At 39.7% G+C, this 15,859-nt stretch overlaps 1 protein-coding gene across 3 annotated transcripts in view; it reads right to left on the reverse strand.

Annotated features, from left to right (window-relative positions):
• Window positions 1-1,067: 1,067 nt before the first annotated feature.
• Window positions 1,068-15,859, reverse strand: part of LOC107700767 (uncharacterized) — a 15,804-nt gene continuing 1,012 nt past the window's right edge. The window contains exons 2-16 of one of the 3 annotated variants that reach the window (XM_016502571.1): window positions 14,187-14,218; window positions 13,247-13,391; window positions 13,042-13,112; window positions 11,903-12,021; window positions 11,362-11,449; window positions 10,760-10,908; window positions 10,549-10,633; window positions 10,178-10,299; window positions 9,714-9,863; window positions 3,024-9,363; window positions 2,787-2,950; window positions 2,348-2,484; window positions 1,672-2,006; window positions 1,488-1,566; window positions 1,068-1,343 (exon numbers count right to left, since the gene is read on the reverse strand). In XM_016502571.1, the coding sequence (XP_016358057.1) occupies window positions 1,216-1,343; window positions 1,488-1,566; window positions 1,672-2,006; window positions 2,348-2,484; window positions 2,787-2,950; window positions 3,024-9,363; window positions 9,714-9,863; window positions 10,178-10,299; window positions 10,549-10,633; window positions 10,760-10,908; window positions 11,362-11,449; window positions 11,903-12,021; window positions 13,042-13,112; window positions 13,247-13,391; window positions 14,187-14,218 (8,144 nt within the window). In that variant the 3' untranslated portion in view covers window positions 1,068-1,215. Of the gene's footprint in view, window positions 1,344-1,487; window positions 1,567-1,671; window positions 2,007-2,347; window positions 2,485-2,786; window positions 2,951-3,023; window positions 9,364-9,713; window positions 9,864-10,177; window positions 10,300-10,548; window positions 10,634-10,759; window positions 10,909-11,361; window positions 11,450-11,902; window positions 12,022-13,041; window positions 13,113-13,246; window positions 13,392-13,557; window positions 13,692-14,186; window positions 14,219-15,859 lie in introns of all 3 variants that reach the window. The other 2 variants (XM_016502570.1, XM_016502567.1) reach the window with 2 other exon arrangements.

Below are 15,859 nucleotides of genomic sequence, written 5' to 3' on the forward strand. Positions count from 1 at the left end.
AGATATAAGACAGAACAATTTATTGTCATCAAACAGTTCAATAAATGTTTCACAGTTTCCATGTTATTTTCACTCCCTCAGCTTCTTACAGAATAATATGAATCCTCTAAATGAAACAGATGCTGAACGTGATGTAATGATCTGGATTACCTCAGACATTTGCATGAACAATAAGATAAAAAACTAAAAATGAATGAATACATAAGTCAATTAATAGTTATGTATGCTGATTTCTCTTTTTTCATGCCAAGTAATAATTACTGCTTCAAAATAAATAAAGGAAAAGCTAATGTCAAATACATTATTAGAAAATAACACCTGCCAGACACATCATAGGACAACTAGATACAGACTGACATCTAGAAATAGCTAAATTAGAGAAAACATTTCAAAGCGTTTGTACCTATGCAAAGATACGTTTGTTGAGGTGGTTATTAATAGGATTAAATGCAAATAACAAATACAAAATAATTTGATACAAACTAAATATACAGTATACTTACACTTCTGAAATGACTTAGGCCAACAGACAAACATATATTAAAAATAAAAAACGAATGCAGAATAAATAAACAAGTAAAGATACTAGATACAGAAATAAATAACATTTGCAATAAAAAATACAGTATTAAACATGACAGTTAGTTGCAGTTTTATTTTTTCATGCATTCTAAGAATACATTTAAAATAAATGTTTTTAAAATGAGTTTGTATTCTGTTGCAATTTCATTTTTAGTTTGTACAGATGCTAGATGAGAACTGCACTGCTGTGATTTGGAAAAAGAACGATTCCCTCCTCAACCACAAACTACAAGAATGTCTGACTGCAATGAGAACAAATTTACAATGTCAATATTTCTAAGCTCACAAATAGACAGGTACTGGTCAGAGAAAGTGCTCCAGAAGCCATGAAAATAGAACAGTTAAGCTGGTACATAATAAGACTCCCATTGCATAGCCGAAAAGTACATGTCAGATTTTACATAACTCCAAGGATTTTGGCTGTTTGGAAGGTACTTTCTATGTGTGGATTTACCACTCCAGCTGCTGCAGTGAGCTGGACTGCCTCCAGCCTTTTGAAACGGGAGTCCTTCTTTTTCTTGCAGTTAAAAAAATAACCTCCAGGAGTCGTCATAGTTACCGATGACAACGGGGGCCACTCATTCACTCCAGGGGCATACATTTTGTCCAGGTGTTTATGGGAACTGTAGTATGTCACACTAAATGTGGGTCAACGGCAGGGCTCACTGTAAACCTTGATGATGAGCCAGAAGTTACTCCAGTTGGAGATCTTGGCTTCACTACATGGTCTTTACTTTTTGATGCCTTGTGGTTGCCTAATCCTGAAAAAAAAAAAAAAAAAAAAAAGATTAATCAGGGCGGCAGACAAAAAAATGTGACCTAAAAAGTTTGTACAATCACAAGTTTTGCATTTGCTCTATGCAAATAAGGCCAAAATTATCATATCTTCTGCTGAATACACTTACCAAAACCATCAGTGTTGGGGGGCTTTCCATGGGGAGATAAACTGGTAGATCCAGAGCTCAGTTCATTGGTTGGAGTTTCCTGGCAGATACAGAGAAGTAACAAATCAGATGTTTAAAACTGTAAACATTTACAGTTGCAACTGAAGGTACTTGTTGCTTCTCTGTATAAACACCCTTGACATACCTGATCAAAAAGATAGACTGTGACATCATCAAAAAATGACACATTCCTCCCACGGTCACGGTTCTCTTTGTCCACGGGTTCCTTTGGTGATTTCAACAAGCTGCGCAAACCCACTCTCTTGTCAACATCTGTTTCCGTGACGACGATGATGCGCCTGGGAGACTCATCCTCCTGTTCCTCTTCTTCATCTTCATCTGGATCGCTACCTGTTGAAGCAACCCTCCTCCTTCCCCCTCTGTGCTCTACCCCTTCCCAGAATCCTCTTTTGGCATTTGGTGAGAGAGGAAGAGAGAGAGCAAGCGGAGGGAGGGATAAGGAGAGATGGGCCAGCTTAGCTGAAACGAGATGATGGTACAAATGAAGAGATGAAAGATAAACATAAACGAAAATGGTGTTATATGTGTGTGTATATACATATATATATATATATAGAGAGAGAGAGAGAGAGAGAGAGAGAGAGATCATTATAAAATTATTTACTTTTTTAAAGAATTATAACAATATATACATTATATACTGGCCATTTTTTTCTGTTTGGGATTTCAACTAGCTATCAACCCCTCATAATGATTCAGAGACTGATCCAAATCATTCAATTAAAATAAAATAATCTTTAAAATATTAACTTTTTCAAGTTCTTTGGTTTTAATTTATGAGTGTTTTCAGTTCACAGTACCTTTCATAGCTTGATTTGCAGCTGGCAGTGAAGGTGTAACTTCAGGCTGTTCAAGCACAGTGATTCCTTCTGCCTTTGCTTCAGCAGGTTCACTCACAGACACAGAGAGAGAGGAGGGTGGGGTCTCCTCTTTGCTGCTAAGATAAATCATTTACACTAAGATGAAGTCTGTTTTTTTACCACTGAAATGCATTCAGTTCAAATTGATTTGAAAGCAAAGACTGTGGTAACATTAAATGCCAAGATGACATCCCATTCTCTACAGTTCATATTTATTAAATACAGAATATCTATGATTTTTAATCTCTAGAATAGTGAGAGGTATTATATTATCTCTCTTAGAATAATATTAAATAGATATATTATCTCTCTTAGAATATTGTTCTGTTTTATTCATCACTTCATCAATTTTTGTAGTATTTCTGGAGCATAACCACACCTCTCGTTTTCTTGGAAATCTTTGTTTGCAACATTTTCTTCAGAGGATGAAGTGGTAGAGGCTCCCCAAGGGTACAGAATCACGCTGTCACTAACTGTAGACCCACACAGGACATTGGTTTTAACATTTTCACTGAGAGAGTACTGAAGTCTTTCCTCACAAACCTAAAAAAGACACAGAATGTTTCAGAAATAGCAGAGCATCAATAGAGTACAGGTCATAGTAGTTTTTACTCACCTGCATCATCAGTCCATTTTTTGTCTGCATTTTTGAGAGAGACCTCTGCCCTTTGGAACCATCTGTAGAATTGCATGGTGAGAGAGATGTTGGCACGAGCTGCCCCGTTCTCTTCTCCACTGACTGCTGAGCTTCTCCAGGGACATTTGGAGAAATGTGGTACGTGGTACTTTTCGATATCCCGTCAACTTCCTCTTTTAGCTCTACTCTCATCTTCCCCTCTGCATCTGCTGAGTCATGATGATTTATTATGCCACCAGCACCACTAGTTCTTTGCTCTGGATTTCTTTTCAAAGATTCAAGCAGATCTAAGTTTCCTAAAAACAGATCTCCAAGGGTCTCTTCATCCCCAGAAATGCAGCATAGTTGCTCCAGTTTTTCAAAATCCTCTAGAGGCTCCTCATCCAAGTCCTTCCACTCAGAGACCAACAACTCAGGGATGGAGTTCAGAGAACATTGGGAGAGAGGTGAATGGGCCGCTTTCTGGGACAGGCTATTTTTGTCATCCACAGCCTTTGATTCTGGGTGAATGTGGTTTTCTTTTACGAGAGATGTGTGCAGTTTTTCTCCCAGGTTTGCGGTGATACCTTTGCTGTGAGTGGTGGTACTGGTGGCAAAAGACTGATCTAAACAGTTAACATCATCAGAAGAGTCAGACAGCTCCTCATGTCCTTTATTAGATGTTTGATCTGCAGCACTGAACAGACTTGAACTGGTCTTGATTTCTATGTGGTGCACTCTATTCGGGAAACTACTTGGGCCTTGGCACTTACCCACTCCTGCATGTGGGGAAGCAGCACATTCAGAAAGCTCCATTGAAATCAGTGCAGGGGCTGAACACTGAACGTTGCTACTATGAATCTTACATGGCTCTGGATCAGTGCTAATGGTGAGATTTGGGCAAGATGGAGAATCTGATCTTTCTTTCTCAAAAAATACATCACTGATTGTGGCAGGACAGTGATTACTGTCAACATTATGTCTAACGGTTTCTGTACTGAGACACTCTGGATACATTGAAATGATGTGAGAACTATCAGCTAAGTCAGTGGTTGAGTTTGACATATCTATTGTGCAGGTTTGATGGTCTTCAAGGGCTGCAACCAACGTTTTGCTTGCTTCAGTCTTGGGTGTCCATGTGGCTTCGGTTTGGTCCCTTTGTACATTGTTATTATGAGTAGAAAGAGATTCTTTGTGGCATTGTAGAGGTTCCAACTCATCAGCTGAAGCATTTGTAATAGAAAACGAGGGAGAGGGAGTCATACAACCTCTTACACCCACTATGTTTTCGTGACTGTCAAACTCTTTATTATCTTTATCCCCAAACAATTCACCTGCCACATAATTTTGTAAACATGTCTGGGTATCAATCACCACCTCAACAGGTCTGTGTTGTACACATGCCTCCAGTTCTGGGTTCTCCAGATTCTCAACTTCCATCTTTGTATTGCTAGTATAGCACTCTGGTGTTCCATTTTCCATGTCTGGATTTTCCATGTTCTCATCTTGCTGAAAGTCGAGCCTTTCTACAAGTGCCTGCTGAGCTTCCTTTGCCCCACTAGAAAGGATCAGCCGCTCATGTGGTGGATAATCAGCCCGTCCTAGCTTCTCATCATTAAATGCATCTTCACATATTCTCTGAGTAGAGGGATGAGACTCACTATCTGCAAGCTCATCATTTGCTTCAGATTCCCAAAATTCATGACTCACCATTAAATGTTCCTCCTCCCCCCAGGCCTTTTTTCCAAAATTTGGGAAGAGCTCTGATCCAAGCCCTGCTTCTGGTGTCTGAGCTTCAGCTGCAGCCCACTGGTCATTTTCTACAGGCCAAAGGTGAAGTTCTCCCTGCTGAAATGTTTGGCAGTTGAATTCCCCTCTCATAGTCTCCTCCGTACTGTAATCTTCCTCAAGGGCACTCCACAACTCCTTCTCTTTCAGTTCAAGACCCATTGAGGCACCTCTGCTGAATTCATCAGAATTTTCCTCTTTTGAGATCTCCATACTGCTGACATTCTCATCTGCAGAATTTTGGGGGGATTCCTTGACAGTGAAGCAGAGCTCCCCTACAGCTAGCTGATTTTCAGACCTCTCTTTTGCCTGTTCATCCTCACCCTCTTCTGAATATGAGAGGTTTCTCAAGCCTAGTTCATTTGCATCTGAGTCTTGGATATCAAGCTTACCCTTCTCCCCTCCTGTAGGTCGTTCAGCTTTCGTCTCAGACCAGATGAATTGGGTCAAGCCGCATTTGGTGTCATCATTGCTGAGCTTTGTGTTTATCTCAGGGCTGATGATGCATTTAGAATAATCAGACTGAAAGCTGTAAAACCTGGATAACCTGGATTTACTTTTGTCTGATGACTGTTCATCAATTGGGAATTCAGGTGATGTACAACGTGCCTCTTTATTTTTCGTTGTTTTCAAATATGAGCAATGTTCGATGAGTTCTTCTTGACAAACTGGTCCAGAAATTGGTTTTTGAGGCTCTGAGACCATGTCAGCGAGCAGTCTAGGATCTGTAGCACCTGAATCGTGAAGCATTCTTTCTTTTGAAAGTGTGTGAGACATGAACAGCTCACTATTTTTAACTAGAGAGGAGTTTTGGATGTTAAGGTAGCCGTTGCTAAATGGAACTCCCTTATTTGGCTCATCCTGTCCATTGGAGAAAAACCTGGCAATAAACTCAGCATTGCATTCGCTCTGAGAATCTCCTGAAATGTCAACACCTTGTTTGAGACCCTTCTCTACATCAGCTCTCTCATTCGAACCCCACAATCCCGCCATATCTTGTTTCATCTTCACTTCCTTTTCTAAATTCTCCAATAGTCCTTCATCCTCAATCTTTTCCTCAATTCCCATCAGTACTCCTCGCTCTCCTGTTCGAATGCTACCTGGAAGAGAAGGGCCAAGTACATCGGTGCCTTTTCTGCTTAAACCCTCTCCACCATCCCAGTCACTGTCGGAGAAGTAAGCTGAATCCCGGTGTGGTGTTTCAGTTCCCAGGGCTCTCCATCCACTGCTTCCACCACCCAACCAGGAATCTCCAGGTGTGAGGCAGTCTAGTGAACTAGAGGTCAAAGGTGACAAGACAGAATCTGTGGTGGAAAGTGACTGATCAGAGTTGGGTTCATGCACCATAGGCGAGTGGAACACATCTGTGCTTGATTTATTCAAGGAGAGTGAAGAGTCACTTAAAATGATTTGCTCTTTTGCCATTGTCATGTCTTTATCATGACACCCAGTCCTTGAACTAGTTTCCTTGTCAGGTAAAGCGGTTTGTTCAAGGGATTTAGAGGATGTCTCCATCTGCAAGTTGGAAGTGGGGTAGTCTTGATTCACATCTGAACTGTATTCCCTCTCTTTTGTAGAGCTTGGGCCACCTGCTGAATTACTGTTTTGTGAAGGATCAATAAAATTCGATTCATTTGGCCTCTGGTTTGGATGTTCTGGCAGTTTCTCATTGTGTACATCTTCAAATGTTGCATTTGATGTCATCACCTCAATGTCAGTTGAAACACTGTGATTGTTTTTCTGTGTTAGTTCTTTTGGCTGAACAAACATGGTCTTCAAATAATTTTCATCTATACTTCCAATTTGTGTATCATCAGTGATTGGATTTTTGTCACAACTCAGTGTAACATTAACATTGTGCATATTTCTGGGTTCTGCTGGACCATCACTTACACAGTCATGCTGATTGTGAGACTCTTGAGAATTTTGCTTCTCTTTTATAATGGGAGATATCTGGTCCAATAGAGGCCCATTTTTAGGCAGTACTTCTGAGGGAGGAAAATCATTAAGGGAATGCTTCTCTAGCTCCATTTCAGGTGAAAAGTGACTGACTGGAGTTAATTTCTGAGCTGATTCAAGATTTTGTAACTCAGATGCAATCTGAAGTACTGGAATTTCTGGACGCATAGCAACTTTTATTTCACTCCTTTTCGCCCGCTTGGTGACTTGGGCATAAATTGCTTCTTTTGCGTCACCTGGCGGCTTTCCTGCTCTTGCTATTTCTGATTCAAACTGTATTGTCTGAGATGATTCTGGGTCAATGCATATTGACTCATACTCAGGAGACAATGGAGCAGGTGATACACTCTCTTCCTTTTTGCATTGCCTTGTAATGATTTCAGTCAGAAATGTTTCAGCAGATTGAATCTCCTTCAGAAATTCCTCTCTCGTCATTTCCCCTTTCTTCGGCCCAGGTTGAACACTCTCATTGGACATTTCAGAGAGCACGAAATGAGACTTCTTCATCCCTGATGAAAAAGCCTCCTCAGCTTCTGCATACACTAGCAAATCTGAGGGATGTGCAAAAGGATGAGGAGTAGTTCCAAATCTGGAAACAGGGGTGCCACCTTCGCCATCATATGCATCCTCACAATCTGACACAGATGTCTCAATCTCTGTAAGGAACAAATCTCTCTTTTTGGCACTGCCTTCATACCCAGGCAGGAAGTCTTTGTCTGAGGCCCAAGCCTGTGTGGATGAGTCAAGTTCTGAGAGAAGAGACTGGGATCTCCGCATTCCTTTATCTTTCCTTCCATCACTTTCTCGTGCCCATGAGCTTTCTCCATCTTTCATGTCTACGGAGTCATTGGAGATCTCAGTCAGAAACAAATGTATGGGAGATTTCCTAGCGGCTGCAACTCGCTCACATTGCATGACTGCATCTTCTCTCCATATGGCCGGCAGGATGGTGGCGAGGCGAGATTGTGTTCGCTTCATTCCCCTTGAGAAAAGCTCGGCCGTAGCTGGATCTGGTTCATCAGCCAGGTTGGTGTGCTGAATGGTTGTGCCACTGCTGGATCTATGCGGTGACATGAAAGGTGAATCATCGTCATCATCTTCATCTTCATCATCCTTTGAGAGCTCCGGACTAGAGGATGATGTTCTCTCAATTTTTGGAATTGTGGATTGGGATCGAGTCATTCTGGAGCAGGACTCATTGTCTGTAGTGTACGTCTCTGGACCATCTCTTGAATTATACAAAGACTGAGACCGTGTCATGCCTCTGTCAGCATTTCTCTCATCAGTATGGTCACAGCTTAGTGGGTCTCTTTGTAAGTGCATCAAACTGTATCTGGAATATGTCTCTGAAGAGTAATTTTGACCCTTTCGGAGTCTATAGTGGGGAGGGAGAGGTGGAGGACAGGTTTGAGGTGAGAGGAACAAGGTGTGACTGCCAGAAAATGGTGGAATAGAAGGAGAGAGTGATGGAGATGGGGGCAGTGTGTGATGAGTGCGATTTAAGCCCAAATGGTCAAAATTGATTTTTGACAGTGAACTTATTAGTAAAGAATCAGAGGTCTCAACTTTACCTGTCGGGAACGAGGATCCAGGGTAGATGTCTAACCCGTATGTTCTTGCGTAACCTAGTGGAGGAGCAGGCAGGGGACGTGAGTGTAGATGGCTGCCAGAGGACATGGACATTGAACGAGGTTTAGGCGGGAGGATGGGCGCTTGAGGACCAAGGGACTTTTGGTTTGCTTCTCCAATGTTTATAACAGAGTAATCCGTCACGCGGTTACAGCTCTCCTTACTAAACTCAACCAAGCCAGTGTTTGGAACCATAACCTTTACCTCACTGGATCTGACAGTCTGAGAGGTGCCTCTCGCAAAGCCATCTTGCTGATTAAAAGCTGGTCTGTCTTTTCCAGTAGTCCCTGTTTGAAGCTTGACCAGCTCCAGATCTCCAGAACACACAGAATTTTTTTTAAACGAGCGCCCTTTTCCTAGACTAGGGGACTTATCCTGGGGAGTATGCTCTTCCAGGCGAATGTAATACTCACTGGCCAGTGAAGGGCTGCGGGCACTGATTACGGGGACGACGGTCGGTGTGTCCAAGGTTTGCCTGTGGCCAGAATTGGGTGTCGGTATTGGTTGAGGAGGAGGAAGTGGTTTGTACCCTCTCCTGCCATGGGCCTTTTCCCAGAAGTATTCAAAGTTTAATCCTTTGCTGGTCTCTGTTACAGTAAGAATGTCATCTAGCTCAGATGTAGGAGAGATCATATTGTCCACAGGGTCCAAAAGTGGAAAGGAGTTTCCGTTTTCTCTGAGGCAGCCATCCTCCCTCCCATACTCTCTCTCCCTCAGAAGTTTGTGTGCGGCTGACTGAAAAGCTGGGGGCCGGAGGGCATCCCATTGTCTTTCAAACGACTCATCACTCTCTCCTCTCCTTCCTTCTCCACTGTCTTCCTCATAATCCTCCTCATCGTCATCCCTTCTAGTGCTCTTACGACTTCCTTGTTCTGCGGCAAGGAGAGAGGAGAGAAGAAGGAAGACTTTGTTGACCATTGGCCGCTGGGATGGGGGTAGCCAGCAAGACTGCATGACCTCGTACCTAATGAAATATACAAAAATAGTTCACATATTAGTATGTGACATTATATACTACATATGTTACTTTATTTAGATACCAAATCCTGTTTAATTTTTCTCTTATTTAATTTTTTTATTCTCATTTTTAGTGCAGTAAGACAAAATACACTCAAGAATCATTGATTATATGTTTTTTTGTTTTTGTTTGTTTTAACAGAAAACAAGTAAAAGTCATTATGCTAGTTATGGAAGTTTTCACAAGTACTATACATTTCTGTAAGAGTAAAACATTTGGTAGGTGAATCTGAACTCTATATCTGCATATGCTTGCAGATACAGTTTTATCTAATTAAAGCCATTAAAAATACTGACCAATAGTCTGCATGAGTGAGTTTGAGGCGAGGTTGAGCCAGAGTGATCTGTCGTTCCCTGATGACAAAGGTGAGAACCTCTTCATCGCTCAGGTGTCTGTGCGGCTGAGCCCCAAATTCAAACAGCTCCCATATCACAACACCCAGAGACCTGCCAGTTGTCACATGAAGGGAAAAAAGTGGTTGAAGTTTAGGAAAAACCAGAGTAGCACAAGTGATAGACTGGGATATAATTCAGAAAATTAAACAAGCTGACACCTCAGAATATAAAGTCAAAATATTATACAGTATTATTAAAGTCAAAGTATATTGTATTACATTGTTTTATCAAAGTCCCTAAAAGTGTTTGTTTTAATAATTAAAAAAAAGCTAACTCCATTACTGTTATTTTTTATTTATGTGCTATTATTGAACTCTTCCATTTAAATTTCCATTATAAATATATTTGTCTATAATTTTCCATACCACACATTGCTGGTTTTGGTTTGATCAGTGACAATCAGATTCCCGCGAAACTCCTCCAGAAGTTCAGGGGCAATCCAGCGAAGAGGTATCCACAGTTTGTCTGCCGTTAGATAGTAATCCTCCTGTTTGTGTAAAATATAGAAAACCACATTATCAAAGTTCAAATAAAGAGGCTAAGCTGCTCTAAAACCATTATGCATCTATATGCTGATTATGCAATATGAAATATTTGTTTTCAATACTGACAAATCATTTTCTATGGTGAACAGAAAAAACTTCTATACTAAGAAAAAACCTAAGACCGATTGATTGAGGTCCTGTTCTATAAAATCTATTTGAAGTGGAATGACGTTTAGTAATTGTTTAAGTACCTTATATTGATTATGCGAGAGGCCATAGTCTCCGATCCGAACAGTAAGATCTGAAGTGAGGAGGCAGTTCCTCAGTGCCAAATCACTGGAGAACACAGACAAACAGAGAATAGTATCATAATTTTTGATATCTCTCCATTTTCACAAATGCTTTGTCTGTCAGTCACATGATCCTGAACACTTTTAAAGTTAAAGATTTCCTCAGTCTTACCTGTGAATGTAATTGTTCTCATGGAGATGCAAGAGACCTGAGGTGATCTCATATGCCATTCGTTGTAAGGTCAAGAGGTCTCTGTTTAACAGGTCAGGGGTCATCCCATCAGACTTCCTCTGAGCTCTTAAATACCTCTTCAGGTCACCCTGTAGATACAGACACAAAAATTGAAAATCCAGAAATTATGCAGAAATTATTTGATTATTTGTATTAACAAATTATTTGATACAGAAAATAAGATCAAATTCCTAATTAAAAGCACTAAGACAATTTATGATAACATAATATACTGGTATATTTAAATGTATTTCAGTCTTATGAGTACACAATGGGCCTTGGTCATGAAACATGCAGAATTAATTTCTATAAATATTGAATTTTTAAAAATACACATGAACTATTTAATCCAATACATCATGAATCCATTCTTACATAAATTGCTTCATTGAACTGAATGTGCAGTGTTTCATGAATGAGACCCATTGACTGTATTTCCCTGAACTACCGATAAGAGACAAACACATCATCCAAGGCAGTAATTGTTTTCTCTAAAAAATGTTATCTAGAATTGGTCTCAATGTCCAAATCTGGGTTCTCACCAGTTGACAAAACTCCATGACCAGGAGGAAAGGAACACTCTCACTGCATTGGCCCAAACACTGCAGAATATTTGGATGCTGAAGGCTTCTGCGAGGTGAGAAAAACAAATCAATAAAGATTAGCTGTGTTGTCAAAGTTCTTGTAAACATAAGTTATAAAGGGCTAGAGAGAGAAGAGAAAGGGAGATGGCAAACGTAATTAAACTAAAACTTTGGTCTAATAAATAGATCTATAATTTTTGTAGCATTCCCGTGCACATCTGGGCCCATACACATCATGTGTGTATGTATTTATGTCCAGTGTTCAAATTAAACCTTCCTAGCCATCACAAGCCATTGTAATGCAAATAAACGAGCACAAAAATAAGGTAATTCATTGCTTGAATCAGCAATTTGATTGCTAGATAAGTGGGGAATAATAGCCTCAATAAAAAGCAGCAGACATTTCCACTAACATAATTAAAAAAAAATCATGGACTAACGAGGAAAAACAACAATCAGCAAGACATAATGCCAGTCAGAGCAACCCAGTTTGTCTGACCTGTATGGCTCGGACTCTGCCAAGAACTTCCTCTGCTCCAGAGGACTAGCACTGACCCTCAGCTCCTTCACCACAGCCTGATAGGAGCTGCAGTCACACAGCACTTCAGCCAATATTACCTACCAGAGACAGATCAAACAGTTACACCAGAAAAAAAAAAAGTTTACTAGGCTATATCTGTACAAATGAAAAAGAGGAAAAGAAAGAGAAAGTATTTAGAATTGTACTAAAATATTTTAAAATAACTGTACAGTGAGGACATATAGACCATGACAAACCACATGGCAAACAGTTCAGTACAAATTCAGGTCAGTGTAATTATAGATGGTCATCAAGTAAGAAGGTGATCTTTAAGCAGCTGAAAATGAGACCACGGCCTTAAAATCATATTTTAAGTGTTTAAGATCTGAGATATAATACTTGCTTGTGTAGAATGATCAATTTCACCGATGTTTACACTATGAGACACTGATTCAGAAGCATCAGTTTCAAGTGCATATATATCCATACATAAATGAAAAAAATTACTTTCTTCCAGTTTTATGTTTACCTGAAACAGCCTACATAAAAGGGTATGTAAAGAAATTATAATAATTATAATACTACACCTTTCAGTTTTCTTAGGTACCCCCACCAACATGGGTTTCCATTAGTGTTATAGTTACAATGGACCCTTTTCACAAGACTGTGATGACGCATTTAACGGTCATCAGCATCGTAAATCCTCGAAAGTATTTCATATTTGTATTTTTTTTTTAATGTATGTACATTTATAACACTATTCTTTGTATTATATCACCTTTGCATCAAATTACAAAAAAACAGTTAATGCTAATGCGAGGGTGTTTCTAATGCAGCGTCTATGGGAGGGACGGTAAATGTTACATCGTTCTCTCTTCTGACAGCCGTTATCAGTCGCTCTCAATTTTTTCCCTTTTATTGAAAGCCATGAAAACACTATCGTGGAGTTTTTCTTTTGCTATTTGAGCAAATAGGAATGCAAAAAATATATTTGTGGTACTCTCCCATTCACTGCTATTCAAGGTAACTCAACTATGACGACTTCCGCTGCTGAGAAACCCGGAAATGTGAAAAAGGTCCATTCAAGCTGTTCCTGAGATTAAAAATCTTTTGTTTACCTTCCCAAACCAGCCATTTCCAATCTCTTGCAGGTAGTTGAGAGTGTGCCTTCGGAAACATTGGGAGCTGTCTGTGGGATTCAATAAGACTGTGTTAAAGAGAGTTATATATCTGTATATATACCTGTACATTGACAGTTTACTTGTCACTTATGAACGCGTTGTGGAATTAGATGCGCATATTGCCCTTAGTAAATGGGTTTACCTGTGCCATTTGGTAGAATGGGGCAGTTCTTATCCCGCAGTGGAAGAGTGTAGACCTCCGGTAGTGATGGACAGGAAGACAAACTGTCCTCAGGAACAGGGCTGGATGCCCCAGAGCATTCTTCCCCTTCAGCATTATCAAACTCCTGAAAGAGAAAGGTGGAGGTGGGAATATATAAAAAAAGAAGATATTTAACCACCATCAGATGAACAAGAAAACATATGTTTCATGCTGATTCATATCAGTAACACCCACGTTATGCAAAATTCACATAAACCTACATGTATAAAGCACACACCAAAGAGACTTACATTGAATCCCACACCTCCCCTCTTACAGCAAAGGCAGGTGAGAAGCAACAGAACAAAAGAGACCAGCCCAGAGCAGGAGATGAGAATAATCACATAAGGGGGAGGAGAGAGAGAGCCGTCCCGGGACAGAGAGACTGAGGGAAAAAAAGAGGGTAGAGTTTTACATATCCAGCCTTAAAAATACTAAGGGATAGATAGGTAGATAGATAGATAGATAGATAGATAGACAGATAGATAGAATGAAAGAGAACTTGTAAATATTCCTAACAGGGAAAAATTGAAAAGGGCAGCGTTACATTCAGAACATACAGGAATACAATGAAGTGTTTTCATTGCACAAAGGGAGAAAGTAGAGAGAAAAGCAGAGGAACTCAGAATAGATCACCTTCAGATTGGGTTTAGGGAGGGGTCTGAGAGTTAAAGTTTAAGGGAAGCAAAGGAGAGAAACCAGAGAGTCATCATACAAGACATTTCTTGTACTCGTCACTATTGAAAAAGAAGGGAAGGTATTTGGAGTTTTGTTTGGGGTTAGGGCCTTTTTTAAGGGAAGGGACTGGATTATTGAAAAAGATTATTGTATCTGCAGGGTTGCTGGGTCAGAAGGAAAGGTGCCATACTTGATTTTGTACCTCAATTTGGCCGTTTGTATTAGGAGAGCCATCTGTGGAGAAGAGAAGGTGGGGAGGAGGGCAAGGAGGTTAAATACCTTTGGCATTGTGATTGCTAAGACTGAATATCCACTACTAAAATGTATTCAACTGACTCGAAACCTCATTGTTTTTTCATCAATGTTAGCACACATGCCATTGCTAGAGAATCTACACCTCCCTTTTATTAGCTCATTAAGTCACAAAATATTATCATATAATATGTTTGAATTGAGAATATCACTGAAAATAGTGAGGATAAAAATAACATTAATGCAATTCTTTAAAACCGTGAAGAGAAATAGATGTTGCTATATTTTTTTAATCATTTGCAAAAAAGTAATGTAACTTTTAGAGGCGACAGGCCATGGTTTTCCTAAAATAGCATAGGCACCACAAAGACATTTTTGGACACATAAGGACTGACAGCAAGGACCTGGCTGAAGCTGGGAAAGGCTGTTTAAAAAGAGTCACAGAGTACTAAGCAGTCATCAAGGGTATGTTGTGTGAAAACGGTGCAGGTCATTTGAGGTTGTGCCTATTTAAACTTATAGATGGTATTTTCAGGAAAATAACAGAAACCGAAATATCATTACATCTTTTCTCGATGATAAAGTAGTATGTTATTATTAACAACAACAATAAATATATATATATCTTTTTTTACAATTATTTTCATATGATAATACATAATACATCATTATGATTACTATAATTATTTTTATTTACAAATAAAAAATAACAGATATCTCACAAGTCAGGAACCTATCTTGCTCTAGTTTAATGGAGAATATAGTACAGCTTTATAATTTCAAAATATCACATGATGTCAGAACACTCTAACATTACGTGTGTTGCTAAACATCAATGCATAGGCTAGTAGTAGTAAAAAAAAAAAGTAAATGTAAATGCGTAAATGCATATTAAAAATCACAACCACAAATGCCACGCTTGCAATTAATAGTCACGCGTTTTGCATTCAAGAATCACCCCGTGGAATTCGTCCACTTGAACTATATGGAAATATATAGGCTAATGACCAGGTAGCTGTGTGAATACATGGAGGGTGTTATTATTCATCTGATAACCTTTTATTGTTCGAGGGACAGTGGCCAGACTTTGGCAGACACGGACCTGTGCGCAGTTCCCTTCTTTGACCATATGGTTACACATACTGCATACGAGAACACACAAATAAACACACGGGCCTGTTGGCACATCGTGTTCATGATACTGCTAAAATAACTCGCGGAATAAAACATCCGACATAATAAAACGCCGCAGATGATGCAGTTCTGCGAACAGCTAAAACAGGGGCAAACGGAAAATCACGTTATGTAAAAATATGATTTACCTCAGGCCCATAGGTAAAATAACATAGAGGAGAGATGTTTTGCAGACCCACAATGAAGAATCATACATGCGTACCAGAATACCAGCCAGACACCTTTATTATCATCAGTGCAGGATATATTGGGCTCAATATAAGGACACGTATATAGTGCCAATATGAAACTTAGATCTAATAGATATGACTGAATTATGAAATAATAATTAGCATCGCCACACGATTCACCCCCATCCTGAAATATAAAATACTCTCATCAGTCTGTCACATTTGCCTTATTCATAAAGCGTCTCATCGCCGCCCCCCC

Source organism: Sinocyclocheilus anshuiensis, unplaced genomic scaffold, assembly GCF_001515605.1.
Source record: "Sinocyclocheilus anshuiensis isolate Anshui unplaced genomic scaffold, SAMN03320099.WGS_v1.1 scaffold782, whole genome shotgun sequence".
NCBI classification, from domain to species: Eukaryota; Metazoa; Chordata; class Actinopteri; order Cypriniformes; family Cyprinidae; genus Sinocyclocheilus; species Sinocyclocheilus anshuiensis.